The sequence below is a fragment of the Stylophora pistillata genome, chromosome 2 (genome assembly GCF_964205215.1).
Source record: "Stylophora pistillata chromosome 2, jaStyPist1.2, whole genome shotgun sequence".
Lineage (NCBI taxonomy): Eukaryota > Metazoa > Cnidaria > Anthozoa > Scleractinia > Pocilloporidae > Stylophora > Stylophora pistillata.
This window is the reverse complement of record NC_142520.1, coordinates 11,934,602-11,961,947: the sequence shown is the minus strand read 5'-3', so window position 1 is coordinate 11,961,947 and position 27,346 is coordinate 11,934,602. Positions and strand designations below refer to the sequence as shown.

At 38.4% G+C, this 27,346-nt stretch overlaps 3 protein-coding genes across 3 annotated transcripts; 1 reads left to right on the top strand and 2 right to left on the bottom strand.

Annotated features, from left to right (window-relative positions):
- The first annotated feature begins 7,554 nt into the window (after nt 1–7,554).
- On the top strand, nt 7,555–10,845 carry LOC148737152 (uncharacterized). The gene is made up of 2 exons (XM_088747282.1): nt 7,555–8,434; nt 8,674–10,845. Exons 1-2 carry the CDS (start codon nt 7,935–7,937, stop codon nt 9,956–9,958), a joined length of 1,785 nt encoding a protein of 594 aa, XP_088603408.1. The 5' UTR covers nt 7,555–7,934; the 3' UTR covers nt 9,959–10,845.
- LOC148737151 (uncharacterized) lies at nt 10,444–12,915 on the bottom strand. Its single transcript, XM_088747286.1, has 2 exons — nt 12,652–12,915; nt 10,444–12,358 (listed from the first exon to the last, which is right to left on the bottom strand). The coding sequence occupies exons 1-2, from the start codon at nt 12,901–12,903 to the stop codon at nt 11,180–11,182; spliced, it is 1,431 nt and encodes a 476-aa protein (XP_088603412.1). The 5' UTR covers nt 12,904–12,915; the 3' UTR covers nt 10,444–11,179.
- Nucleotides 12,916–12,930: 15 nt separating this feature from the next.
- On the bottom strand, nt 12,931–16,220 carry LOC148737150 (uncharacterized). Its single transcript, XM_088747278.1, has 3 exons — nt 15,458–16,220; nt 14,753–15,223; nt 12,931–14,254 (listed from the first exon to the last, which is right to left on the bottom strand). The coding sequence occupies exons 1-3, from the start codon at nt 16,022–16,024 to the stop codon at nt 13,349–13,351; spliced, it is 1,944 nt and encodes a 647-aa protein (XP_088603404.1). The 5' UTR covers nt 16,025–16,220; the 3' UTR covers nt 12,931–13,348.
- Nucleotides 16,221–27,346: the final 11,126 nt, after the last annotated feature.

Below are 27,346 nucleotides of genomic sequence, written 5' to 3'. Positions count from 1 at the left end.
AAGGGCGATGGTGTCACAAGGTAAAGGAGCAAATGAGATATTTCATATTCTTCCTGTCTAATTTCTTTTTTCGTTTCTCATTATGGTGATGATGATGATGATTATTATTATTATTATTATCATTATTATTGAATTTATTTTCTTATCCTCTAAGATTTTGACGAGTGCCGAGCTTCTATTGGCATGTGCAGCAATATCAATGCCGAATGCCGCTCTCGTCGCTGTTCCTGTAAAACTGGTTTTATTGGAAATGGAAACACATGCACAATTAAAAATCATATGAACCCTGTTGTTATCGTAGACTGGATTTGCATCTCACGACAGAACTGGCACACTTTATTTCTTTTACAAATGCACACGATTTCTTATCGTGATTCTGAAACTACAGAATAAAATCCTGATGGAAAAATAGCTAGACTCGTATCCAAGAAATATTGACGAGGACCGAGTATTTAACCTTAGTAACACTGGAGACCTTAGCAATTCACCCTATGCTGCTATTAAGGTATCGAATCATTCACTTTCACTTTCACTTTCACTTTCACTTCACTTAACATGTCATATCTTTTCTTTCAACAAACATTACACCTGGAGCACTGGACGGGGCGATAAAAAGAATCGGCATATCTCAAATTGTGTCAGGCGTCCTATTACACCAGAAATTTCGATGACGAAATACCCTGTGTCACTGTTTATCATAATTTTCAACAACCTACCCATTTGAACGGACAGATATTGAAGAGTACGCCAGTGGTATTCATGATCATCTCTTTCACAATTCAGCCTCCTGCGTCGATACTCTCAAAACGTCTTTAGGGCATGGATGGCCCTTGCGTGGTCGATTTAATGTCGGGATGATGCTTTTGGAAAAAGAGAAAAATATGCGCTTAGATGGCAGAGATAAAGGAGGGAGAAGGGAGAGGAAGGGTACTCCACAATACATTGTTACGCACGTCTTTGCTATTCTAAGTGTTATTTTAAGGTCATAGAAGGTCGCGTAGGAGAGATGTCCCTTTGAAGTTATAAAATTAGTTTGGAAGGAAGCAAGAAAAATCGCTTTTCTTTGAGGAATGAGTCCTGGTCAGAAGTTCTTAGAAGAGTCTGAGAAAAAATCGGGAAAAAAATATTTCTTTTTCACCGATATCGACGAGTGCACCGCTTATCCATCCGTATGTGACATTAACGCTCATTACCAGAACACCGTAGGATCTTATCGCTGTGCCTGCAAAACTGGATTTTTCGGGAATGGAAAAACTTATGAACGTAAGAGTCTTTGGATTCTAAGGGAGACCACATCTCTCCGGAGGAAAAGAAAAACTAAAAGAGGTCCAGACAGACAGGTAGATAGGCAAAAGGACTAAGCCACAGACTGAAGTTAATCCACATTTCCATTGGCATTTGTCACTTACATTAGCAAATTTAAGTCCCTTTTATTTATTTTTATAGCTGGATTTGGGGTTGGTGCATATAGAGGACGCTTTGTACTATACAAAAGTTTACTGTTCCGCGGAGCGCCCGCTATCTCATCAAAGCTTGGGGCGCTCGGGGAGGAACCCATTTGTACGCTTATGGATACTTTCCAGGGACATATTATGGTGGAAAAGGGGTGTTTAAAGAAAAGAAGTTCAGACTAAGTAATGCAACTGTGCTAAATATTGTGGTGGGACAAAGAGGAGGAGATTAGGTGGAGGTCGAGGGCGGAAAAAACACTAGCCAAACCGCAGCTCAGCTTGGAAAATCTGGAAAGGACAATGCTCGCACGGGAGGAGGGGGAGGAGGTTTTGTTTATACTACCGATGATGTGCTATTATTGGCTGCCAGAGCTGGAGGAGGTGCATCCGGTGGATACAATGCTATGGATGGTCAGGCAGGATCAAATAGCACCAGTAGTGTGGGGAAAGTATTGACACAAGCTCGAGATGGAACTCATCCGAAGCGCAGCCAGATGAATGCAACGGTGAGGGAGCTAGCTACCATGGAGGAATAGGTGCGGGTTGGTTTGGTAAGGATTGTGCCTGACTTGTCCCCTCCCATGGGGAAAGAGGTAAGTCACGTGCCGAAGCCTGGGTCGGAGGTAAAGCCGGAAAAATGAATAGCGGTAATAACGGGAGCCCTGCACCAGAAGCAATTGGAGGGTTTGGTGATGGTGAAGGGGGATCAGAGGATAATTGCGTATCAGGTGGAGGTGCTGGATACTCTGGGGGAGGTAGTGGTACCTATGGAAATCAAGCTGGAGGGGGAGGAGGCTCGTATTGCAATGGGGAAGGCTGTTCCGGTTTGACTCGTGGCAACTCATATGAAGATGGCCCTGTACCAATTTATGAATGACTGGGCTTATTTCAAAACATTATTTGATCATTGAATTTGGTTTTCTTGAACAGATTCTCTGTATTGCAAAGAGATATAGATCGGCGAAACTGGAAGACAACTAGGTGACCGATTCTGAGAACACCTCCGCGATGTAGAAAGGAATGACAAGGACGCATCAAAACCAGTGGCTAGACACTTAAACCTACCTAATCATTCTAAGCAACATATGGAAATCTGCGGTCTTTCCTTGCATTTAGGTAGCTCGGATAGCCGCAAAACTCTTGAACAAAAGTTTATCTTTCAAATCCACACTCTTAATCCCACAGGTATCAGCGAACGCTTTTCATTCTACTAATTTATTCGTGTTTTTCTCGTCGCCATGTTCCCACCAATGGCGTAGCTCCACTTTCTGAACATGAATCCACACACAACCCACAATTCGTCCATTCGCTCTGACGAAGGGCTAACACTCGAAATGTTATTCCTGGGGAAGTCTCTTACCCCTGTTGACTCAGCAAGAGACTTGAGTGTGATCACTGACTCACACCTCACCTATGATAGTCACATTCCTTACTTCGTCTCTTCTTGTTTATCAAAACTAGTCCAGATCAACAGAGTTAAAAACAGTTTCGACAAGGAAACACTAATGCTTGTTATTTTATCTCTGGTATTCAGCAAAATTTTCTGTTATTCAACAGTGTGGTCAAGTATAACAACGGACGCAAGTTGCGATTACTTCGTTACGGAAGTATCCTCATCGTCCTTGTACTGGATCCGCAATTCTTCCTCAGGAATGAATTGTAAACACTCTCACTTATAATTATTCCTTACGATTTGCATCGGATCATGGAAGGTAGACACCTTAATTTCATCTGTTGTAATTAGTTCACATTGACTTTCCGGAAAAGAGTTATTACGAAACATGTTGTATTACTAAACGAAAGCGGATAAATTACAACAGCCAACAAAAGCGCGGGCAAACAAATGCGAAAGAATATTGAGTCACTTAACCAAAAAGGATCACTTTTGTCGTTAACATTACTCACGTCTCTGGAAAAGCAGTCTACCTGTTTCGGAAGTGTAATAACTTTCTCGAGGCCACCGAAAATTATACTTTACAGAATCAGGAGTTGTTTGCTTATCACGTCACTGAGTCCCTGCGCGTCCTCGAGTCCCCGAGTCCCCGAGTCCCCGAGTCCCCGAGTCTCTGAGTCACCGAGTCCCCGAGTCCCTGAGTCCTCGATTGAAAAGAGTGGGTTTTTTTGCTATATGTCTCTTCTCTTTTGTTTTTGACGATCGTTTTCCAGAAGTTTTCAATCAATGAGTTCAAAACAGGAAAGAGGTCACGATGGTTTTAATTGACAGAACTACCCTACGTAATTTGAATAGCGCGACAATATAATATGATAAATCTACGAACATGGACTGCCGACTATACTCCCGAAAGAGCAAAAAACTTCCATCATTTCCTCAAGGGCAGGAACACCGAAAGTATTGTCTATCTTAAATTTATAATCTTTATTCAGTCCTCGTTGGAAATAAACAAGCACTAGTAAGGTTAATTCAATTACATAAAATTGACGTGTTCGATTCTTCAGAAGTAAGTAACGAGAACGATAAATTCGTGGTAAAATTAACAAATGGTAAACACCACAGCGTACACTATTGAGTTATGGATGCACGCAGGAGGTTGCTAAGCACGAAAGAAGCGTAAGAGTCGCTCGAGACGATAGCCGAGAGCGACTGTAGCTTCTTGAGTGCTTAGCAAACCTCCCAAGTGCATCCATAACTCAATAGTGTACGCTGTGGTGTTTACCATTTGCTTTATAACATAACATTAACACATTGTAGCTAAAGAGTTCCCTTTTATTTAACAAATCTTACGTGACCAGAAAAAAACAAGCGCGCGCGGAAAAATAGTCTTTGCATTTGCTCACGTCAGCAGCGTACACCCATGGGCAAAGGGGGGACGCTAAATTGACCAATCAGAGCGCGCGCTTTACTTTGGTTATGTTATAATAGTTATTAGCGATCTAAAGAGAAATCTGCTGCCTCAAAGTAACGAATTATAGGGAGAGATCGCAGGGTCGAAAATAGAAAACTCTGTACGTAAGCTTTAATTAAATAGTCGGCTCGATCAGTGCTTTAATGAATGTTGTCGCTAAGAACACCGACACGTCGTATCAAGCGCACATGGAACACAAATTGCAAAGTTTAGACGTTTTCCGGAGCAGCTGTTTTGATCGAGGCGCGACATAAAGCGACGGTGCCGATGTCAAACTTACAGAGATCCCAGAAGGGAGAAAAAAGCGACAAAACGGAAAAAAAAAACTTTGGACTGTTGCGAACAGCTAAGAATATAATATTTGAGCTAAGGTTATTATATTTACTTTGCTATATGCATCGAAGTCGTGGTAATTTTTACTCTATCAATGTCTTGATGATCACATGTACACAAGAGCATGGCGTGATTTTATGTCTTTCTTCACGATATTCAAACAAATTTTAAAAATCCCAAACTTATTTCCCCAAACTCAACTCTACATATTGCAATCTTACGAAATTCTGAACAAAGGCACATGCTCAAAATTGTCATTGTTTTTCGTGTACCCTTTTACGCAACACGGAAGAGCCATAAGCTTTTGACTTCTCTTGAATAGTGGGATTGATCCAATCTTTATGAAATCGCGGTGTTTAGACTGTGACAAGTTGTACAACCACTTGGAACTATGATAGCTTTTTATAGCACAATTGTTTTAATACGCGAGTCGAGCGAATCATGACCTTTTTAAACCTGTTCGGTGTCACCAAATCGATCCTGGGACTGAAAACGAAACGTTTTCGTTTTTTCTGAAACAAATAATGTTTTCAAGGAAAAAACTTAAGCAATTGCATGCTTTCTAAAGGATACTTGTATGCAAAAGAACAGCGAATTTTAGTTTTTTAACTTTGCAATGTAATGTTTGATTTTTGCCCGGATTTTCTCTTAAATTGTATTATTGCCAACCAACTTGCACAAGTAGGTGTTTGTACAGCACTGGTGAAGCTTGAGTGCTGCGTTTGCTACAGACTTCCAATCTTTGAAAAAGCGATTATTGCTTCTTAACTTGCGACCTCATGGCCTGCAAATTTCTGTAGGATAACTTAGATAAATGCGTCAACCGAAAACCAAGTTCACTACATAACTCGTACAAAGTTTTGTTCTGTATGTCGTGAAACTCAAGGCCTCTGTACTCCTTTCTTATGGGGATCAAAAATTAATTTTCGTTGAGATGTTGGTGTTTCCCTATCGGAAGACTAGCCTGGTTATACACTCCTCGTTCAATATTTTATTTGTCGATTTTAAATTTTTTACCGCTTAATTTGGTGTCACTGCGCCGCACCGTTTGCGATCACCCCTGACACGTGAATACTTTATTTTGGCAGTATGACACGTTCGTAAGTTTTAGACACGAGGTTCCATTTCATTCCATCTGATTCTTCCTTCAAGAATGCGTGACATGTCGGGGATACCATGCAGTGTATAGGGAGCGGTTGGTGAGAAATGATGGGTTTCGGGCAGGCGTTTTTTTCCACTTCCTCCCTTCCCCACGCTTTCAAATGGCGACCGGATATTCGCCGCGCTGAGTCTCGCGCTTGTAGACGCAAACTATCGCCTGCTAGCAAGCTAGAGGCTGTCAGAATAATTGCTGTACACTGTCTGCTATCACTTTGAGGAGATTTTTCACCTTTAATTCTAGATCCTTGTGGTTCTTCCTTTTCATTCGTTACAGTAATCATGAGAAATATTTTAACTATCATCGATGCACTGTGAAACGATTGCATAAATAATTAAGTCTATCTTGTGTTTTACCTGGAATAACTTTGATACTGACCGCCAATAAACGTTGTAGATGCTATGACTTTCTCATATTTCGATTATCGCCCATATCCAGTGAGGCTAAGAGAAGATTTCGAATTTAGTCAAAGGACTTCTAATGTTTATTCCATGTGTAGACGTTTTATCTTGAACAAGGTTAACTGACATGAATAATAAGAATGGGTAATATTGTTATACAAAGCAACTTTGAGAATACTTATGGAAATTTCTATTTTAAAAATTAATGTGAAAAAGTCGGGACTTAAAGACTACATTATTAAAAAAAACAAGATAAACTTCAGTTATGAGGTTTTCTGAGCAACAACACTCGATTAGGTCTGTACGTAGGTTTTTCGAAGTTCTTATCACAACTGTAATATGATAAAAAAAGTGTTTTCTGCGGTGAAATTATAAGTTTCGTTTTATGTCTTTCACAAGACTGATTCATTAACGATCTGCTGATAAAAACTTTGTCGGTTGCAAAATTTGGAGAAATAAAACTCAAGACGTAGATGATTTGCATAGAAAAACATAAGCAATGTTTAGCAAACTTACAAAGTGAAGGATGCATCATCCGGCAAAAAGTATATTAAATTATGAGATCTCAAAAAGTAGCCTATTGTTTCGAAAATTGTCTTCATATGGGCTTGAGTCTCCCAATCTCACTGTTGCTTGGCAACCTGACAGATCAGCTGACATGTTCCAGCAACATTAAAAGACATTAAGAAATTGGGATGTGGACCAAATAATAAAATTAACAAAAAAAAAAACACACACACACACAAAATGAATAAAGCAAGTTTTAACTGTAGAGTTTGCCAATCTGATAAGATGAGTACGAGTTAAAAAAAAAGTTGTTTACCATCATCACGTAGTGATATAAAACAATCCTCCACGTAGAGTTTCATTATTAAATAATTGTCAATGCACAATGAAGCGAAGAATATCTATAGCTGTTTCAAAGGTCTTTTCAAAATTATTTATGCAATATCTAAACCTTTTACCTTTTAAACAAGTTGAGTTTTTGTGGTAGATATTATTTTATAAACCAGATTTCGGTTTGGCAATGTATGCCACTCTTTCTATGGACGATCCTCTCGAATTCCCGTCGAAAGAAAGTTTTCCTTTTTAGTTTGGTTGTTCTCCAATCCTACTTTTTCGTGTCTCTGCAAGCTAAAATTGATTTCTGGCAAGACCACCCGTGTGGACAGCGATCTAGTGTCGAGCGCGCTCGTGAAATTCTCTCTTGCTACAAGTTAAAAGATGCACTTAGTCATTTCACAAACAAAATATGGAAACTTCACTTGGAATCAGGGGAAAACCTTCTCTTCGAAATTAATTTGCATATCAAAAACTCACTTAATTGTACGAAAGAATACTTAAAATGCTACCCTGGTCCCAGAGGCTTTACTTACTCTTTCGTCTCTGTGGTTTTACGAGCCGCGAAGCGGCGAGAAAATTTGACGAGCCGCGAAGCGGTGAGAAGTAAGCGAAAGCCTCTGGTTGGAGACGGTTAATTTACTGATCTCACCGCGCCAATCAAATTAAAGATTTCACAAATTTGTTCTGGCTCATTGATTGGTCAATTTTTCACCTCGCCTGTGATTGGTTTAAAAGAGTTTGTCATAGGGGTGAGGGGTTAGGGAGTTTTTACTTCCATTTGACTTTTGACCAGGGTAGGGATGGGTGTTTTTTTTTCAAGTTTGTCACTCTGAGCCAACATTTGTTGTATTTTCAAGTATTCTGCATTTTCTAAAATTTCTTCATGAATCAATTCGTTTCGGAGGCTGTTTTCGGAGAGATAGTGTCTATAGCTCTCGAATACCGCTTTCAGAACATCCAAGCCCTGTCAGAAGAGCAAAAGAAAGCACTTCACGGCCTCATTAACAGGAAAGACGTCTTCGCCATATTGCCAACAGGACATGGAAAGTCATTGATTTTTCAGCTTCTGCCTGATCTTTGCCGTCAGTTGTCAGTAAGAGGATATTCTTATCCAACGAATCCAATAATTATGGTCATTTGTCCTCTTAAATCATTGATAGAATCGCACATTCGCGAACTACAAAGCTATGGTCTAACAGCGGCGGCTGTGAGCGGCGACGAAGTCAATGATGATGCCATTCTTCGAGGAGAGTATTCGTTTGTGTTTGGCAGTCCCGAAAGCTTTCTTCAAAATGAGAAGTGGAGGCAGATGCTGCTTAGCAAAGACTACCAAAGCAGACTGTTAACGTTTGTTACAGACGAAGCCCACGTCGTACCGAAATGGTAGGTACACTATAAAACTTAGTCTTGTCATTTCTGGTATATATGTTGATGGAACACGGGTGAATATTTCATGAGATATTTGTGTTATTTTTGTATACAACGAGTGTTTGAATGAATACCTGAACTATTAATAATTATGATTACATTCACGAATGCGCAAATGCAAATCCATCATAGTGCTGCCTTGCTTCATTTCACAAAATTCTCTAAAACTTCCTATAACATTTAACTTGTTTCAGGGGATTTGACAAAGCACAGAAAGCTGCCTTTAGGAAATGCTTTTCAAGAATTGGCGAATTGCGATCCCTTGGACCTAATGGTACTCCAATGCTATCTTTGACTGCGACAGCAAAGCTAGAAACTCAAACTGCTGTTATAAATGCACTTGCCTTGAGAGATGACTTTGAACTGATCTATGTAAGTCCATACAGGGCAAACATATACCTTACAAAGTTGATTGTTTCTACTAAGATTTGGAAAACCTTTGCATGGCTGATTGAAAGGCTAAGAGATCAAAAAAATGCACTAGAGAGGACAATTATCTATTGCAAGTCCATCAAGGATTGTGGGCAGTTATTTCAGTTGTTTAAATCAGAGCTTGGTGATGAAAGTTATTTCCCTCCTGGTTGTGAAAAAGAGTCCACAAATTTATTATTTGGAATGTTTCACCACAATACACTGGCTAAACAAAAGGAGAGAATTGTGAACTCTTTATATGAAAAAGATGGAGTGTGCAGAGTTGTTTTTGCCACAAATGCATTGGGTATGGGCGTCAACTTCCCCAATGTAAGGACGGTGATCAATTATGGACCTCCAAGAGAAGTAGAAGAATTTGTTCAGCAAATTGGAAGAGCAGGACGAGATGGCCAACCTGCTCTTGCTGTCCTACTTTATAATGGACACCATTTAAAGAAATGCGAGGATGCCATTTTGAGTTATTGTGACAATACTAAAACTTGTTTGAGAAAACAAATTGCATCAGAATTTCAACAAATTAATGAATTGACATTTGAATGTGGGTCTCATAAGTGTTGTGTTAACTGTCACAGTGATTGCAACTGCGAAGAGAAATGCCCAATACCAATTCCATCATTTGTCAAAACAAATGGCACTGCAAGGCAAGATAGAAAGAAGAGGACTGTCTCAAAAGAGGACAGGAAGCTCTTGCAAGATCTCCTCATAGAAGAAATGCAAGCTGAGCAAAAAGGGCTCTGTACCTACCTTAACCCAGAATGTACAGCTGGTTTTAGCAAGTCTCTGGTGAAAGCTGTCCTTGAACACTGTAAATACATCTTTACTCTCGATGACATTGTAACTTATCTACCTGTGCTAAAGAAGTCCCATGCAGTTGTTATCCTACAAATGTTTGCAGAAATCTTTGAGGATGTAAGCTTTCAAGAAATTGACTTAGTACAGCAAGTGGAGCCAGACGTGCCTCAGGAAAGGTATGACCTTACATATGGAAAAACCTTTGATGAATCCCAGTCTAGTGGTACATCCGCAGGAGAGGAGAACTCAAATTGAAGATAGTACATTGCATCTACTATGAACAATATTATAATTAGCCAAACTAGACAAAAGCTCTACTTTCAACTTAGTTTATCATATTGTATAGAGTAGTAAAGTGATGAAATCATAAAATAAAACTTTGAGAATTTTCAAAATCTGCTTGCATATTCTGAAAGGGCATCATGTTCGATGTCCTGAAACAATTCAAGAATTTCGGACAAAAATCTTTTTGTGACGTCACACTTTACCACTCTATTGCTGTTTTTCACAGGCATGACATAACTACAAGTATTTTGCATATATCTCATTTCTATTATGCTTTCCACGCGGTAGAATATATTTTTCAGATGGAATTTAACTGTATAGAGAGAAGAGTATGATGCAAAACAACTATTGTTGATGTGATTCAAAATTGTCGGTGATATGGTCTTGTCTCATGAGGACAAAAAGATTCCAACCAAATAGCAATTAAATTAAAAAAACAAAACAAGACAAAAACAAAACAGCAAAACAATAACAACAACAATTAGTTTGAAGTTGTTGTTTTTTATTTTAAGCCATGTTTAAAACACATGACATACTGACCATTAGACTTTAGGATAAAGTTCTGTTAAAACATTAAGTATAGCTAGTTTTGTCTCTATAGACCCATGATGTTTAAGTTTTGTTATTTAACTAGACTGATTCAAGAGTTACAGTTTTACTTCTTTGAACTTGGGGGTACTCAACTACCCACGTATTTTTTGTCAACATGAGAGTGTCTTGACAATATAACAAAACCTTTTTAACTGTTAGAATATTATTCTTGTTGTACAGACAAAAGGGGCTTATAAACTATTACACAGTAACTATGCAGGTTGTAATGCATTCACATGTGGCAATAAATCTTTTCTGTAAACCTACCTATATAGAATTATGCAATAACAAATAATGTTCAACCATAAAAACATTCACAAGCAACCAGAACATTAATGCAAAACTCACGCTATTCATTTAATTTAATGCATTTGGAAGTTTTTGGTGTTTTAGCTGTTAAAGTTATACTGGTCTTGCTGAAGTAACCTCACCATAAACAAGTGCAATTCAATGAATGTCTATGCCTTTGGTATAAAAATACAAGGTCTTCATTAAATTATTTAAATAATTCCTTTGTTAAACGTTGAAGAAAATCTACAGCTTTTGAAAACAATACTGAGGAAAAATCATCAAAAATCTTTAATCTGTTCAGCTTGCTCTTCAATTTCCTCTTTTGGACCACTGCTTCTTGTGCTCATTAATCCATTTGTTAAGTGTTTTGTAATTAAGGTTGTTCACCAGCGTTTTCTTAAATTCGGGAAAACATTGATAATGCCTGTGTTCCTCAGGCCTCCACTGGAACACCCTTCCTTTACTGTGGAGCTCATTAACAATGAGCTCAAAATCATTTTGAGATCGAGTGACTGTGTGCTTTCCAGATGGTCTCTTGCACAAAAGTTCATTATCAACTGTTCTCAATAGTTCTTCCACAGGTTTTACAGCATTACTACTTCTAGCAGCACATTCAGGGGTGAGGTTAACTCCAAGGTTGGCAAGCATCTCTTTGTGCAGGTGAACAATATGTTCCATTCGTAAATCCAAGGATATGTTCTTTCCTTTTCCTCCTTTATTATTTATGGTCCTGTTCCACACAAGGGAGTGAGCCTTTCTTGGAGACAGCATGGCATTGACATTTGCCAATAGCTGTAAAGCAGCCACTGCATACTTTGTATGGTTGTAGCACTTGTATATCAACATTAAAAACTTCCAGCACCGTAATGTTCTCTCACCATCTCCTTCCCTAACCGAATCATCAAAATTGTGAAGCAGTAATCCCAAACCCAATCGTGCACAAGCATAGTTGTAGATGCAGTCGTCTTTCTCTCTTATTGACTTGGAATCGTGTATTTCTGTTGTCTTTAATTCTGTTGGCTGTTCAAATTCAGGATGCTCTTTTTTTTCATGGCGATCAAGGCACTTCTTGTACACGTATGACTTGTTGCAGCATCGACACAAATACACTTTTTTCTGACGAGGTTGATTGGCTTGATGGACTTCTTGAAGTAGTTGGTCCAGCTCCTCTTTTTGCTTTGTCATAATGAATCTTTCCAGCATTTCTTTCATTTGCTTGTGCAGCCATATAATTCGAACTTCCTTTGTCGCATTTTCAACATAATTGGGGATGGTTATGTTGCAATTTAAGGATTCCATGTTGAAATGAGACATGATACCAGCCACAACAAATGCTTCTGTCTCAACTTTAACATAATCTTTACAGTAGTTAAAATTGTCAAGGACATTTGTTGTTTTTGCATTGATGTTATTGGTGACATTCATGTTCGAGCACATGCTGCCCACATCGTTGGCAGAGCCTGGATGATATAGTATATCATACATTATCTGGAACATAAAATTAATAAACATTGCCTTTAGCAGTAAAATGAAACCTTCATTTGTCTACTTGAAATTAAATATAACTTAAATATAACTACGAAATGAATACAATACTTTTACAAAATTATGGAAAAAAATAAATTTTACTTTTTCGAAATGTAAATTTTAATAGAAGCAAGTTTTTGGTTAATATTTAACCGGCAAACATTCGAGGGAATTTGATAAATACTATTAGAGCATGAGTACTCCAGAAGCCTTGAAGGCCATAACTTTCATGGCAGAGTTTGATTTCTATGTACCTGATACACAAGTCTGATGGCATGCCAGTCTTCTACTTTAGGGATAAGGCCCTCCAGTCTTTCAAACTCTGAATCACCGTCACTTCTGGCATACACAGAATTTCGGGCTCTTTCATCTGTGAGCTGGTCACCACCGAAGAAAATTTTCTCTGCGACCTCAGTTGCTAGGATGGTATCCCCATCTTCTGTGAGTTTTTCTTGTAATGTTACAGGAAGGAATTTTTCATGGATGGTTTGGATGATGTCAATCATTTCATCATTCAAGTTTTCCTTCTTGAAAACAATACCAAGAGGTTCCTGAAATTCAATCAAATCAATCAACAATTTTGCTATACACAGTTGAGGGACTTTGGGTGTATTTATAAGAATATCGGAAGGGACTTTTGAAAAAAGATTGCATTACAGTAGATTTAATATCATATTTAACAAAATTTACTATACATTTTACTATTAACTTCTGATTAGACAAGAGCAAACGGTGATATCACAGTAGCATGTTACCTTGACATGATAAATGCAGTATCTGCAGCAGATACTGCATTTATCATATCAAGTTTCCAGTCTTTTTGATCCCAAAGCACTACCTTGAAAGAATTACAGCTATTTTATTGAATGGTTGTTTTATTTCCTTTTTACTTAGTTTATCCATTTATTTTTTGGTCTTATTTTATTGAACATTAATTCCCACATCTGTCTATCACCTCTCCCTGACAAACTTACAAGAGCTAAATATTACATTATGTACCTGAGTTGACTTTGTTTTTGCTTCTTTTGAGTACTGGTGAGGAATGTGGTTGATCTGGACATCTTTGAAACATTTCAGTGCAGGTAACTTTTCAATGCCAATTCGTGCACATAAGGGAATTAAGTCATGCAGAAATTTCTCATTATCAATTGATGATGGTAAAAACTCAATATTTTCCATTTCGAGGATATCTTTAATGGGCATATCATCCGGTAGGTCCAACCTAGTGATACGATCTTGAACAGCATTCATTGCAAACCAATGAATGCTTTTGTTCTTGTTTTCAGAGCTCATGTGTTTTACCTTTGCATACAAGTCAATATTGTCACCTATGATCTGATAACTCTTTGGCTTCTGACTTTCATGGATCTTTAGTACTTTATCAATCATAGATGTATCAATATCACCATAGTTCAGGTCAGGGAACTCCTTCTCAATAAGTTCAAACATGTTATATATTGAGGTTTCAACACAGCCTTGCCTCATTAAGATTTCTTTCATATTGTCCTTGCCATCATTTACCATATCGATTTCAAGTTCCACATGCATGTTATTGTGATGAAGAGGATTATTATTGACACTGCTTGGTAAGTCAATGTCCATAGACATTGAAAGGGCTGGAAAGCACAAATTGAGGTCACTGACATCAGTGGTAACAAATCCCTGTGGTATACATTCCTCTGGCTTGTGGCAGTGCTTTCTTGCCTCTAATAATGCCTTTTTTATGTAAGCATGTCTCTCTAGATTTTCTTTCCAGTCTTTCAATTCTCTCCCAGATAACAGACCCATTTCATCCAGTTTGCTTAAAGTGCTAGAATGGCTAGCAGAGACATCCCACCTGTTGCTTCTGAGGAAACCCTGTTCAAAAGAAGTCATAATTATTAATACGATACTAATTAATTGCAGTCTTACTTAAGTCCAACTTAAGTAAAACCTTGCTTCATGAAGTTTTTTGGATAATTCAAGTCCAAATTTACTTTCATTTGAAATTAATAATAAAATTGTATTAATAATAATACTCATCAGTAACACTAGAGTGCAAACACTAAAACTGTTCAACAATTTGCACTATATTGTAGAAAATCATGCTGATGAAAAATACTTTATCAATTATTTAGTACTATGTTGCACACTTTTTAAGTGCTTGTGCTCTAAGAGAGAAAATAATGAAAACAACAACAACAACAAATGCAAAATTAATCTCATCAGCTAAAAACCAGCCTAGTCCCCAGGTTTATCCTGTTCCTCAATATTTTATTCTTTCACAGTCCCAGTGCTTCACGTGCTTCTCAGATAGGAATGCCCTAGGACTAGGCTGAGCTAACACTATATGTGACTTTGTAATTTATGTTGCACCTGCTTTTTAGCACCACTGTGCCAGAGGACCCCAACTGAATATCTGTAAGCATGAGCTGACATGCTTTGGCACCTGTGCTTCAAAAGGACTGAAGCAGCCATTGTCATTGCAGGTGCAGAGGACTTAACTTTTTTCTGTTTTTCAACACCCATAGCTGACTTAAGAAATGTGTGGAACACCGGTGTACGAAGTTGAAGCTCCTCTTCAAATTCCTTATCTGAAAACTTCATCAAACTATTGGGATCACATTTTCTCAGCATGGAGGGTTGTTTTGTACTGCAGATATTCTGGCATTCTTGGTCAATTTCCTTTTCAATTTTCTTGGCCAGTTCATTTTTTAGCTGGATTTTGCTCCAAATAGCATTTGCTGCATAATTGTATGAGCTGTCAGCCAGTTGTCGAATAATTTTAGCATCTGTAGCATCTTTGATAACTTTGATTACTTTCTTTGAAGGGTAGCTTAAATGGACCTGAAAAAAAAAAATGGAATAGCTCATACTTAAAAAGGCAGAAATTAAAGACACTAAAAAAATCTATTTTGGCCTCCGTGAATAGTAATTTGGTCTTTTAAATTTAAGCTATCCCAATTAAAAAATTCCATTGCGTTTACCAAGAAGAAGGAAAATTTTAAAGAATACTACACCTAACCAGGAGCCCATTACTAATGGCTCCTGACTTAACTCGACAACGAGAATATTTCTCACCTCTGTTTTGCAAGTGTCAAGAATTGGTCCCTCTTCAATTCGCGTTACTCCTTCTATCGTTTCATGACTATTACTGGCAAAGTCATCCGTTTTTGGAAGTAATATTCTTCGAGCACTCGGTATACAATTCTTCTTGGACTCATTTGCAGGACCGAGCGGTTTTGGCCTCTTCTGACGTTCTACTGAAGCAGGAGAATTTCGGTTACATCGCTTTTGTCGGCCTTCGCCACCTTGAACACCTTTAGTAAGTTGTTCTTCGATGGAAGTTTTATGTTTGCCTCTAAAAGCTTCAATCTGTTTGCTCTGAAGCAGTACTTTCTCAACCTTCAAGAATTCTCGATAGCAACTTTGACAAAAATATTCTGAAAGGCTGTCGTGAGGCTGAACCTCCGCATCAAGAACGTCAGACAGTCGTTTGAGCAGATTTTCGTTACGCGATTTCGGTCCAAAAAGATGGATTCTTGGTCTTCCGCAAGCGATATTACTTCTGCAATGACGGCATATTTTCGATGGATGAGACCTAGCACTTTTTGAAGGAGTAGTATTATTTTGAATCGTATTTGACATTCGTCCGAGGATGTAAACACTGATCTGTCACATTCCTATGCAGCAGGTGTGTGTGTAATAACAAAACTGTGCTATCCCCCCTAAAGTAGTCTTAATGTTTAGACCTCCCCTCCCTAAGCATAAAGAAAGTCACCGGGGAAACTCTGTTTTGATTGGCTATTTGCTAACGGGATTAATTCTGTTTGATTGACAGGTTATTTTGCATGGAAGTGAGTTTCTAACCGTCTCCAACCAGAGGCTTTCGCTTACTTCTCACCGCTTCGCGGCTCGTCAAATTTTCTCGCCGCTTCGCGGCTCGTAAAACCACAGAGACGAAAGAGTAAGTAAAGCCTCTGGGACCAGGGTATTAAAATGCAGGTGCAAATCAGGCTAAAAATAACTCAGTGCGAATGACACTTAACAAAAGGGTCTACCTCATTGAAGCCATGATCTCTAAAATTGTCTTTTAAAATCCCTCTCTGGTCAAAATACCACAGAGGTATCAATTTGAATCTTAAAAAAAAAAAAAAAAAAAAAAAAAAAACCTTTTCATGCGCTTGCATTTTCACAAAGTTTTGTCGATTGATGCTGCTTATTGTTATTAAAACAGTTAGAAGAAGATAAGAAGCCTCCCTAGAGATAGTGAGTGAAAGATATAAATAGCTGCCTGAGGAGAAAACTAACCAAATTAACTGTTTCAGTAGACATTAACAATTAATCTCACAGCCTCTCTGTGACGGGCGGTGAAACATCTTTTATATATCACGGCCAAATGTTATTGGTTAACACGTTTCTAGGGTAGCGTAGCCTTAAATTGGTGGTACATCTCTGTCAACAAACTGCTGTTAAGCTCCTCAGTTTGCTTAACAGCTACAAAACATCGAAAGGATTTCTCTTCTGCGGTTTTTTGGCAGACATGAGAGTTTCTCCCCACTTGTTCCTTATCTCTGTGGTGCTTCCCTTCGGACAATTTCAGTTCTGCCCAGATGGTATGTTTTAAAACTTGCATTTTTTTTACAAGAAACGTTTGTTTTTCTGCTCTTAATTCTTCAGCTATGCAACTTAATTAAAAAAAAAAAAAAAAAAAAAAAAAAAAAAGAAAATGGAAAGGCTTATTTTCCAGGACTAAAATTCTCGTTTATAGAAGCTTAACTACCAAGATGGCTACATTGCATAAGTAGTAGAGAGTACTACTTATGCAATGTACTCTCTCGCAGTAGAGAGCACATTGCATAATGTACAATGTACACTCTCGCAGTAGAGAGCACATTAGTACTCTATCGGAGTAGAGTGCGCTATTGCATAAATAGCGCTCTCTACTGCTAGGATCGTGCATCATACGTATCTAATACCGCAGTTCAAAGTATATGAACTTCATATATACATTGCATCTGATTTATTATCACGGGTTTATTACGAATCAACTTAACGACCTGCTCCCACTTGACTTGTTAGCTCAATTGGTAGAGCGCTGCACTAGTATCGCAGAGGTCAGTGGTTCGAATCCCGTACATACCTGATTTTTTTCAGGTCTGATTTTCGCTATTGCATAAATAGCGCTCTCTACTGCGAGGATCGCGCATCATACGTATCTATAACCGCAGTTCAAAGTATATGAACTTCATTTATAAATTGTATAAGATGGCTACTGAAACTCATCTTCCGTTTTAATGCGCTGTCATCTTCTGTTCACTTAAAAATATTCTAGATTTTTTTTTTTTTTACAATATGCGAGCGTGATTCAGCAAAGTTTTTAGTTATGACCGAACAATGTCTGCAGTTACCAAATTGGTTATCTTTTTTACAGCTTATGCCCTCGAATTCTTTTGAGACACTCTAAGGTCCATTTAAGTTTTATCAAGGCTATCCAAAACTAATGAACATATTTTCGCAAATTCCATATATTTGTTTGGTGCTCGCACGAACCCAAGGAAGAGCCTATAGTTAGCCTCGCACTCAGGGAAATAGAAATTGTTATATTAACTAGTTGGAAAGGAAATGTTTTCAATTCGAAAAATTGCCTCCCTTCTTTTGACAAACTCCTGTGGAATAACGACCTCTCTTTGGTACATAATTAGTCGCTGGTGTCATATTTAGTTGACATCATTTGTTTTTATTTGAAGAAAGCTTTTGTAGTAAAATTTATACACTTCATAAACATATTTCCGACATGTGTTAAACATATACCAATCGGCATTCGAGGCATATTGTTTTCAATCGTCGCAGGAACCTTCCTGCGTTATGTATTACGCAGTCTTTGGAAGCCTAATGAGTAAGGTTTTTTTTCAAAGGTAATAAAAACAGAGAGAAAATTGTTAAACACAGACAGAGCAATTATGTTTCCAATAATGCAAACGGAAGTAAGTGCGAATGGGCGGAAGTATGAGAACTCCGGATCCTCACCTGACAGGTGGCTATACCAAGAGATGAACGACGTGGATGTCTAACCATGAACACATTGAAATTGGTTATATTTCACAACTCTTTATTAGTGCATTTTCATAATTGAACTAAAATTGATGCACAATGAAGCAACGGGAAGATTTTTACTTCAATAGTGGTTTCCAAGGGTTTTTTCGGATATTAATCCACCGTGGACAAGTTTTATCGAAATGAGGCTTAATTGATATGGACAATGAGAAAAACAAAACAGAACTAAAATGGAATGAAGATCTTAACGTAAAATTGAGAATTTGATCGTGCTTGGCACGTGTATATCGTTCAATGGATGCACCTCTTATTATAAGGTTTTATGACAAAATAATCAATTCAACAACACTCAATAATTCTTACTTTTTCAGGGAAGAGTAAAGAAAGTTTAGTTTCCTCGTTGCGGCCTTAACTCGTCCCGCGTTTAGGAATAAAATATTGGTAACTCCAAACTTATTTTCGTCCGTTTACAGAGCTAACATGTCATCGTTTCTTTTTTTTTAAGCAAATATTTACTTTTGAAATTGAGCTTCAAAAGGATGTATCTCAATCGGGATGAAACAGAGAAAAAATTCTTGAGAGATTTGAAACCACTCGGCTAAGCCAAACAGGAACTTGCCAGCTGAAGAGAAGTGCACACGTCGTGTTCCGGCCATGCATACGTAGAGATGTAGACAATGGTGGCCCATTAGGAGTTAGGCAGGACTTGCAATTACCGCGCGCATAATAACTTTTAAGATGAGCGAGGAAAATAATATGATTTGTCATAATGTATACAAGTTGGGAGTTCAAGACTGAAACTTCTTGCCTCTTTTATTATTTAGCATTGATGGAAGTTATCAAAGATATCTGGATCAAATTTTCTTCGGAGTTTGGGTTCGTTAAAACTACACTTTGTCGATATCATTTTTTACGAATGTGAAGCTATTTGTGAGGTGTCCCGCAGAAAGTGACCGAGATGAGAAAAACAAAAACAAAAAAAGAAAAAAAAAGATATGTACTTTGTTTAATGTAAGCTGGTTCAGCAGAGGTCATCGTGAAAATTGTTTGCATATATATAAAGGAAAGAATAAAAAGCTTTTTTGGCTCTTGGAGATCATACAATGGTTTCGGGATAAACGTTGAAATGAATTGTCTTCGCTAACTCCTTTATTTCCTTCATCTTTTTCTCTTCTTTTTCTTTTTTTTCCTCCAAAACACAACAACCTACAGCACCTTCTTATATAGTTGCTTACAATCTTTCTAGAAGATTCTACAGGTCCACAACACGACTATTTTTAGTAAAATTACATCATAGAATATTATGTAATTTACGGTAAACAACCTAAGTTTCTACAAATAGAAGTCACGTGCTCATGTCGAAACCACTAGAACTTTCCTAAAGGACTAGTCAAGAATGTTCTGGAAATCAAAGGATAATCGACAAACGTGCCAAATAACATGTCTTCTGTCCATACAATCCTTTTCTAAAGATCTTTTCCCTCGAAAAAAACTAAAGGATATATATATATATATAATTTGATCTTGGTATCTTACTGAATATGTCATAATTATCAAGGCAAGACCCAAGCGCTCGGAAAACGAGTTTAACAGCAACCTAGACCTTTAGAACCCATGACGCTATTTGACTTTTAATGATTTGAATTTTTAGATCAATGCCGTATATTAGCCTTTCCATCGACCCTGTTCTTCGTGGGAGAACGTCTTATTAACCACACCATAGCAAATATCAGTGTGATTGACAGGGACACCTGTGAATACCGTTGCTACCTGAACTATAACTGCGTCAGTGTTAACTTTTATTTTGGAGAAAATGGGGCAGAAGCACACAACTGTGAACTGAATAACTCAACTGCTAAAGAGTATGACGAGGATCTGGTACAAGCATCGAATTATGTGTACCATGGAACTAAGGTACATAGACGAGCTGTTAATTAAATGTCAATTGCACCTCTCTCTCTTTAAGCCATTCATGAGAGCTGAGGGATACTTTCATCCATTATTTGTTATTTTTACATAATTTTAACCACCTGCTAGCGTCGTTACGGATTTTTTGTATATAAGAAATTACCAAAAACAAAAATCCTTTGAGCGCCTTGAGGACGGACACCCAACACCGTTAACAGAAGCGAGTACTTTGTCGTATTCATTTTAGAGCCATGCTCACCTGCCTTGAGTAAAAATTTGATCGCTGTTCTATTAGAGAAAGCACAACCACGCTTCTAATAAGAAAATTCTCGGGAGAAAAGATAACTGGAATGGTCTCATTAAGGCATTTCTGCAAAAGGCAGTTTTATTCCATTGGTTCGAAGCTTAAAAACAGTCGCAATAATTAGATCAATTTCATAGCCCGGGAGATGCTTAGAACAGGTAGAAAGATGTAATTGAGCTATGACCGGGGTTCCTAGATGTTGTTCTTAGGGACGTCACTATACTCTTTAAATCCTATCTACAGGCATCCCTTCCCGATTCTCTTTTTCTTTTTGTATTCAAGTTCTCGGGGAGATGTCGGAGAATGTTGTTAAGGTATTGAATAATTACTTGTGACATCCCATTTCCTTTTTTTTTTTTTTTTCTTTTTCTTTTAAAGAATTTTTGTGCTAAATCTCCATGCGGAAACCACGGCACCTGCCAGTCGGGATTCACAAGAAAACGATATCGATGCTTATGTGCGTCTGGGTTCACTGGCCACGATTGTAAAAAAGGCAAGACTTCAAAGAATAAAAATTAATTTTGTATTTCATTGCAACATGGGGGCCTATTCCCTCGGATGGTTTATGATTCAAAATCGGCTCTACTTATGACGCGTAATTTCAATTTTCTTGCTCTTTCTTTAGAAAGGATCTCAAGCCAGCCCCATTATGTGTTTTCAAGCTGTAGTGTCACCCCAGCCTATTAGAGGCATTCCGTGCTGGGAAAAGTGGAGCGAAGAATGTTCCTCTCCAAAGCCTCGCAGTTTTTGTTCTAACTTGCTTCTTCACACACCACTGGCGACAAATAGCATTGCACGTCATACATCCTCTCCCCCCACCCCCCCCCCCACCCTAGTTCCTGCGACCTCTGTAATTCAGTATTTTGACCAAAGGTCTATTGACTTTATTTTAGACATCGACGAGTGTGCTACAGATACCCACAACTGCAGCAATGAAAACGTCGTTTGCCAAAACACCGAGGGATCATTCAAGTGCATTTGTAAACGTGGATTCACCGGGGATATACATAACTGCACTGGTAATGAACATTGTAGAAACACAAGTTTTATAATCCTAATTATAACGTACTCCGGCTATCACATTTAAGACACAAACGTTTCCACTAACACGACTTGATTAACAAGCCGTGGATCTGGTTTTGCATTGCACAGCTCCTCGTTCCCCTTCCCTCCTTCCTAGAGACAACAATGATGATTGGTACAATCCATTGATTTTATCTAAACGGACCGCTGACCAGCCGCTGAGTAAAAACAGAACGGCGCGGGGTGGGGTGGGCGGGGCTATCGTCATAAGTTATTCGAATACATGCTTTAAGAACTTTAGGACTCTCCGCCTAAACAGTGAAAGCATGCTTCGTGGTACAGACTACCTTTATTTTATTCTCATAACTCTTTCCTTTAAATTAGAACTGGTATTAATTAGTAGTTATTGATGTATTTTTAAGCAGGGTACCCACATTACCTTTTGCTTGTCTTCAGTGGAATAAGATAAGGCGACTTTTTTACCACAACCTTTTATTTATGTTCCATTTCACGCAATGAACACTGTACTTAGAATGTTTGTTCTATATCATTTTTGCTGTTCCTAAGAATGTATGCAAAATCATCGCTTTGCTGACTCTAACATATGATTTTCCGAAACAGTAACCAATGTCATTTATGTATGGTGTTAACAAGACAAGCCATGTGCAATTTTTAGTGTTTTCCACTTATAAGCTCTACATACAATTGTCAAGTGAGCCATGTTAGTTTCAGCTCTGACCTATTATCACTAAACCCTTTTCTTTTCATTTTCAGTTTACTGTACATTTTTTTTTCATACAAAGACATGAAAAAGGCCGGCTAAATAATCTCCTCTCTGCTTCTAATTTGTTTGTTGCTTTCACCACACGCCTCTGCATGACTCCCTGTTGGCTAAATTAAAGAGAGAAATTTGAAAGACTGCTATGAAGGACACCTTTTCTTTTTCATTTCAGTTACCCTGCACAATTATATATAAGTATGTAAAAATGTAAAAAGCACAAAGGTTTTTACAACTAAACTGTTTTGTTTTGTGTGTGTGTGTGTGTGTGTGTGTGTATTCTACGCTATATATATATATATATACATATACTTCCTTCTAGCAAAATGGTGGCTATTATAGCCAGCAACAAAGTCTATTGCAACACTGCTTGATGGTGTAACCATCCTTCCACTGAGCACTGGCATTCATGGGTCATTTCAGTCCTTAAGTTTTGATATTAGAATAGCTTTCGAATCTCTAGATTCAAATGGGAGCTTGTAGAAATTACAGATTTCCTTAAGTGAACAGTGAACAGTGAAATAGTGATGTCTCACTTTCTTTATTTACCGTTAACTTAGCTTCTCGAAAGGCTCTTGATGATTCCTTAGCTCTTCAAGTTCAGAACATACAGGCTAATAATTTGAAGTTTTAGATTCTTTGTCGGTATATTCTTTGTATGCAGTTGTTAATTTAAGTATGTCGTGTGAACTCCGTTGCTCTGCTGCCGTTACCAGTGCCTCGTACAGCTTGTCCGGATCATTTGGAGCGATTACACCACATGCCAACCGATAAGACATCTCGGCTGTTTTGGGACATTTTTCTTTTTCATTAGACGTTGCAACTTCTCAACGTTTTGATACGGGGCCATCAGTGGCTGGAATTTTCCTTAGGACATTTTCTCCATGGTTTCGTTGTCGTAGTGTTTGTGAAACCATGAAAGGTTACAAGAAAAGAGCTTTAATCTTGAGGGAAAATTATAAACATCTTTGCAACTATATTGTTGGGCAATACTTTAAGGGTAGTGGTGATGTCATATCGGTTACCATGGCAGGACGTAAGGTCTACAAACAGACTCAAATTTTCAGTTATTGTAAATTATCTGAAAATCTAAGTCTGTGACCTACCATTTCTATTCATTTGTAGGAAACCTACCGAAATTCTTTAACTGACCAGAAAGCATAACAAAAATTTATCTAGCAGATTTCAAGACCTCTTCTTTTACTTGTAATTGATTTTAAACGCGATACGTACAAGTTCGGGAGATCTAAAGGAACTCACTTTAACTTTGTATACTCGATACGATTTCAATTTCCGCGCCAAGGGAGCAATGCGTGAGTGGTCAGTGGTTACGCTTGTGAGGTAAAGAGTGGCTTTGTGACTTTTTCACTCAATTCAAGAGACTTGCGCCACTCCTATGAAATGGTTAAACAGAACACAGACTGTGAGCAGTGTAATGTTCTGATTGTAATCCTACCGAAAGTTGTCCTAGCCGAAGTTCTGAGACATTGCAAGGGATTATGGATATTTGTATGGGCCATGCTTTCCGGTTGTCATGGTGGATGAAAAAAGACTGGTTTCGTTTTATAGTTTAATCTGGGTTACTGTGCGGCCATCCAAGTGACATCGTTACATTGGCGACGATGATTCAATTCGTTTTGTGAGGTAGGTTCGTTTTGTGAGGTAGGGGATATTTTTCGAAGTCATTTGTGTGGAAAGCCTTGCCATTTTCTCAGAAGATGATGGACAGTGGAACCAGTTCGAGTGCAACTTCAAGTTTACAGGCTTAGACAGCTGCAGCGTTTGTTCCTCTTCTTGATGTGGCCAGCCTTCCTCCATTCAATCCAAAGGAAGTTCCGAAAACACTTGAAGTTCGCTGGAAGTTGTAGAAACGCTCGTTTAATCTGTATTTGGTGGCAAAAAGTATTACGAAGGACGAACAGAAAACTGCATTGCTGTTGCATACTGGAGGGTTGAATTTACAGGAGCTTTATTACATGTTATTGACCGGTGCGGATATCAAGCCGTTCGCTGAGAGTATGGAGTTATTGGATAACTATTTTGCACCACAGTTGAATGTTCCATTCAAAAGGCATCAGTTTAGGCAAATGGAGCAGGCGTCAGGAGAGTCGGTGGATCAGTTTGTTTGTCGGTTGAGGCAGAAAGAGATCTCCTGCGAGTTTGAAAATGTCGACGAGGCGATAAGAGATCAGCTTATTGAGAAATGCAAGGATCCAAGTCTTCGCCGTAAGTTCCTTGAGAAAGCAGATGTTACTCTGAAAGATTTAAAAGATTTGGCTCATGTACAGGAAGCGGTGAACATGCAGGTGAAGGCTATGGATCAGTCATCCGGTCAGGTAAATGCTGTTTCCGGCCGATCTCATTGCAAAGGAAAAGGAAAAGGGGCAGCACAAGGTAGGGGCAGAGGATATAGGCCCGATAAACCGTCCGGTGGCTCTCAGGAGACAAAAGTGAGAGGCTGTTTTAGCTGTAATTACACTGACCATATGGCACGCGACCCGATTTGTCCTGTCCGTGGCAAGAAATGTAATGCATGCGGCGAGATCGGACATTTTGCAGTCTGTTGCAAAACAATTTTAGGGTAAGTGTCCGTCAGTATGGAAAATGCGACAAGTCACTCCGCCACCAAAAAATACTGAGGAGAATATGAATAAGCAGTGTTTTCGACCTGTCACTTTTCTCCCAGCCTTAAGCAACATCTATCAGAGGCTCCTTTCGTCGCAGTTACTCCATCATTTCCAGGGCCTTCTCTCTGATTTTCTCGCAGCCTACAGAGAGTTTTATAGCTGCAATACGACGCTGTTTCGCCTTGTTGAAGACTGGAAGGAATGTCTAGATCGCGGGCAGCTTATAGCTGTTGTAATAATGGACTTATCAAAGGCTTTTGATAGCCTCCCCCACGATCTTCTCATTACTAAATTGCGAGCGTACGGCTTAGATACACATGGTTGTGCTTTATTTAATGACTACTTTCAGCATAGGCAACAGAGGGTAAAAATTGGCGATGAGTTTTCCACGTGGGAGCATAATTACAGAGGTGCACCACAGGGAAGTGTCCCAGGACCCTTACTTTTTAACATATTCTTAAATGATATTTTCTATTGTATTACAAAGGTTAAGCTTAATGCATACGCTGATGATCAGCAATTATATAGCTAGGATACGGATCACCTTGCCCTGCATGATAGGATGAATAGTGAACTATCGATTGTTGTCGATTGGTTTAGGAATAACGGTCTTATGGCCAATCCAATTAATTTCTATTTTCTCATACTCGGAGAAACTGATCGTAATTTTTCATTCATAATTATAGTTGATGGGATGAGAATCGAGCAGCATGATGATATAGATCTTCTAGGAATTAACATTGATTCAAAACTTAGTTTTTGGAAGCATGTATCCCATATATGCGATAGGGTCAATAACCAGTCTAGGGTCATTGGGCGTTTTGGAATCTCTGGATCCACATGGTTACGTTTATAGTGAGTGCTTCGCATAGTCCTCGGAGACAGATAAAGTTCGTATTCAGCTTTACTTAACAGGCTTGGTATGGTATCACTAAAAGATAAAAGAGTCCAGGACATATTGACTATGGTTTACAAAGGCCTTTACAACATGGCTCCTGGGTATATCACATCACTTCTCAAAGAGCGCAGTCAAAGTGCGTATGATTTAAGGGGTAAAAGGAAATTACAGATACCAGCGGTGAAGACCACAACTTTTGGACTTCACTCTTTCAGGTATCTCGCTGCCTCTGCATGGAATAGCTTATCAGATGAACTAAGAATGTCGGACACTCTAGCCGCTTTTAGACGTACCATTAGGAGTTATATATGTAGTGGGGATTAGTATATAATTAGTAGCATTTTTATATGAGGTTTTATATGAGTCTTTCGATTTTAAACTTATTGTCATTTGTTTTGTAGTTATATGTTCGGAGATACTAGCACATCTGGTGCTAAGCATTTATCCGAATGGAAATAAAGTTTATGTATGTATGTATGTATGTATGTATGTATGTATGTATGTATGTATGTCTGTCTGTCTGTCTGTATGTCTGTATGTATGTATGTATCGTCGTTTACATCGTTGATTACCAACTTGAGTACGCTAGAGGTCATGTAAGTTGTTCATCTGACCCAGAATAAAAGGTTACTGTTGAACCAAAAGATTGTCTCGTCCTTGATGTTGGGTTCGAACCTTTAATAGGCCTTACCTCGCTTATAACCTAACTAAAGACTAAATAAAAAATGGCGGTCACGATAATAAATAGCCATAAAGTGAAACCGCTGGTCATGCAAAATGCGGGCAGGGCACAGGGTGCCCAGCCTCAACAACAGAACGGCAATATTACAAGTATTTTCTTTAACCTACGTACCAGTATGTTAATATCACGTCAAGCAATAGCTTATAAATTTAACCTTGCTTTATCACTAAAAGAAAAACCTGATCGAACGGAAAATTTTTCAAAAGATAAGAATTCAACTGTTCTATTAACTTACCAAACCGAATTCTCGTAGAGATCGATAACTCCTAATTTCTAAATTGGATGACGTCACGTGAAAAGCAAGAATTAAATCCCCTGGTTCAATAGCCCCGGACGCTAAATCAAAATTTTACGGTCTGCTCAACTTTCGAGTTTTTTCACGCAGAATGGCTGGATATCATCAGTTACTCGTCAGCACTGAAGCGGAAAATGTAAATTAATGCAATAGCGCCTGGAAAAGCCCAAAGGAAGGGGAGAAAGGGCTTAAAATAGCCCAGTAGCATTGATATATCTCGCTTTCTCGTTTTAAAGAAGAAATAACTTAGAAATCCAAGAGTGGCTTTTTTAGAGGATGGGTTTATCTATAATTCAAACTTAAGAAGGGAAAGTTTAAAGAAGTATATTAGTCACCTC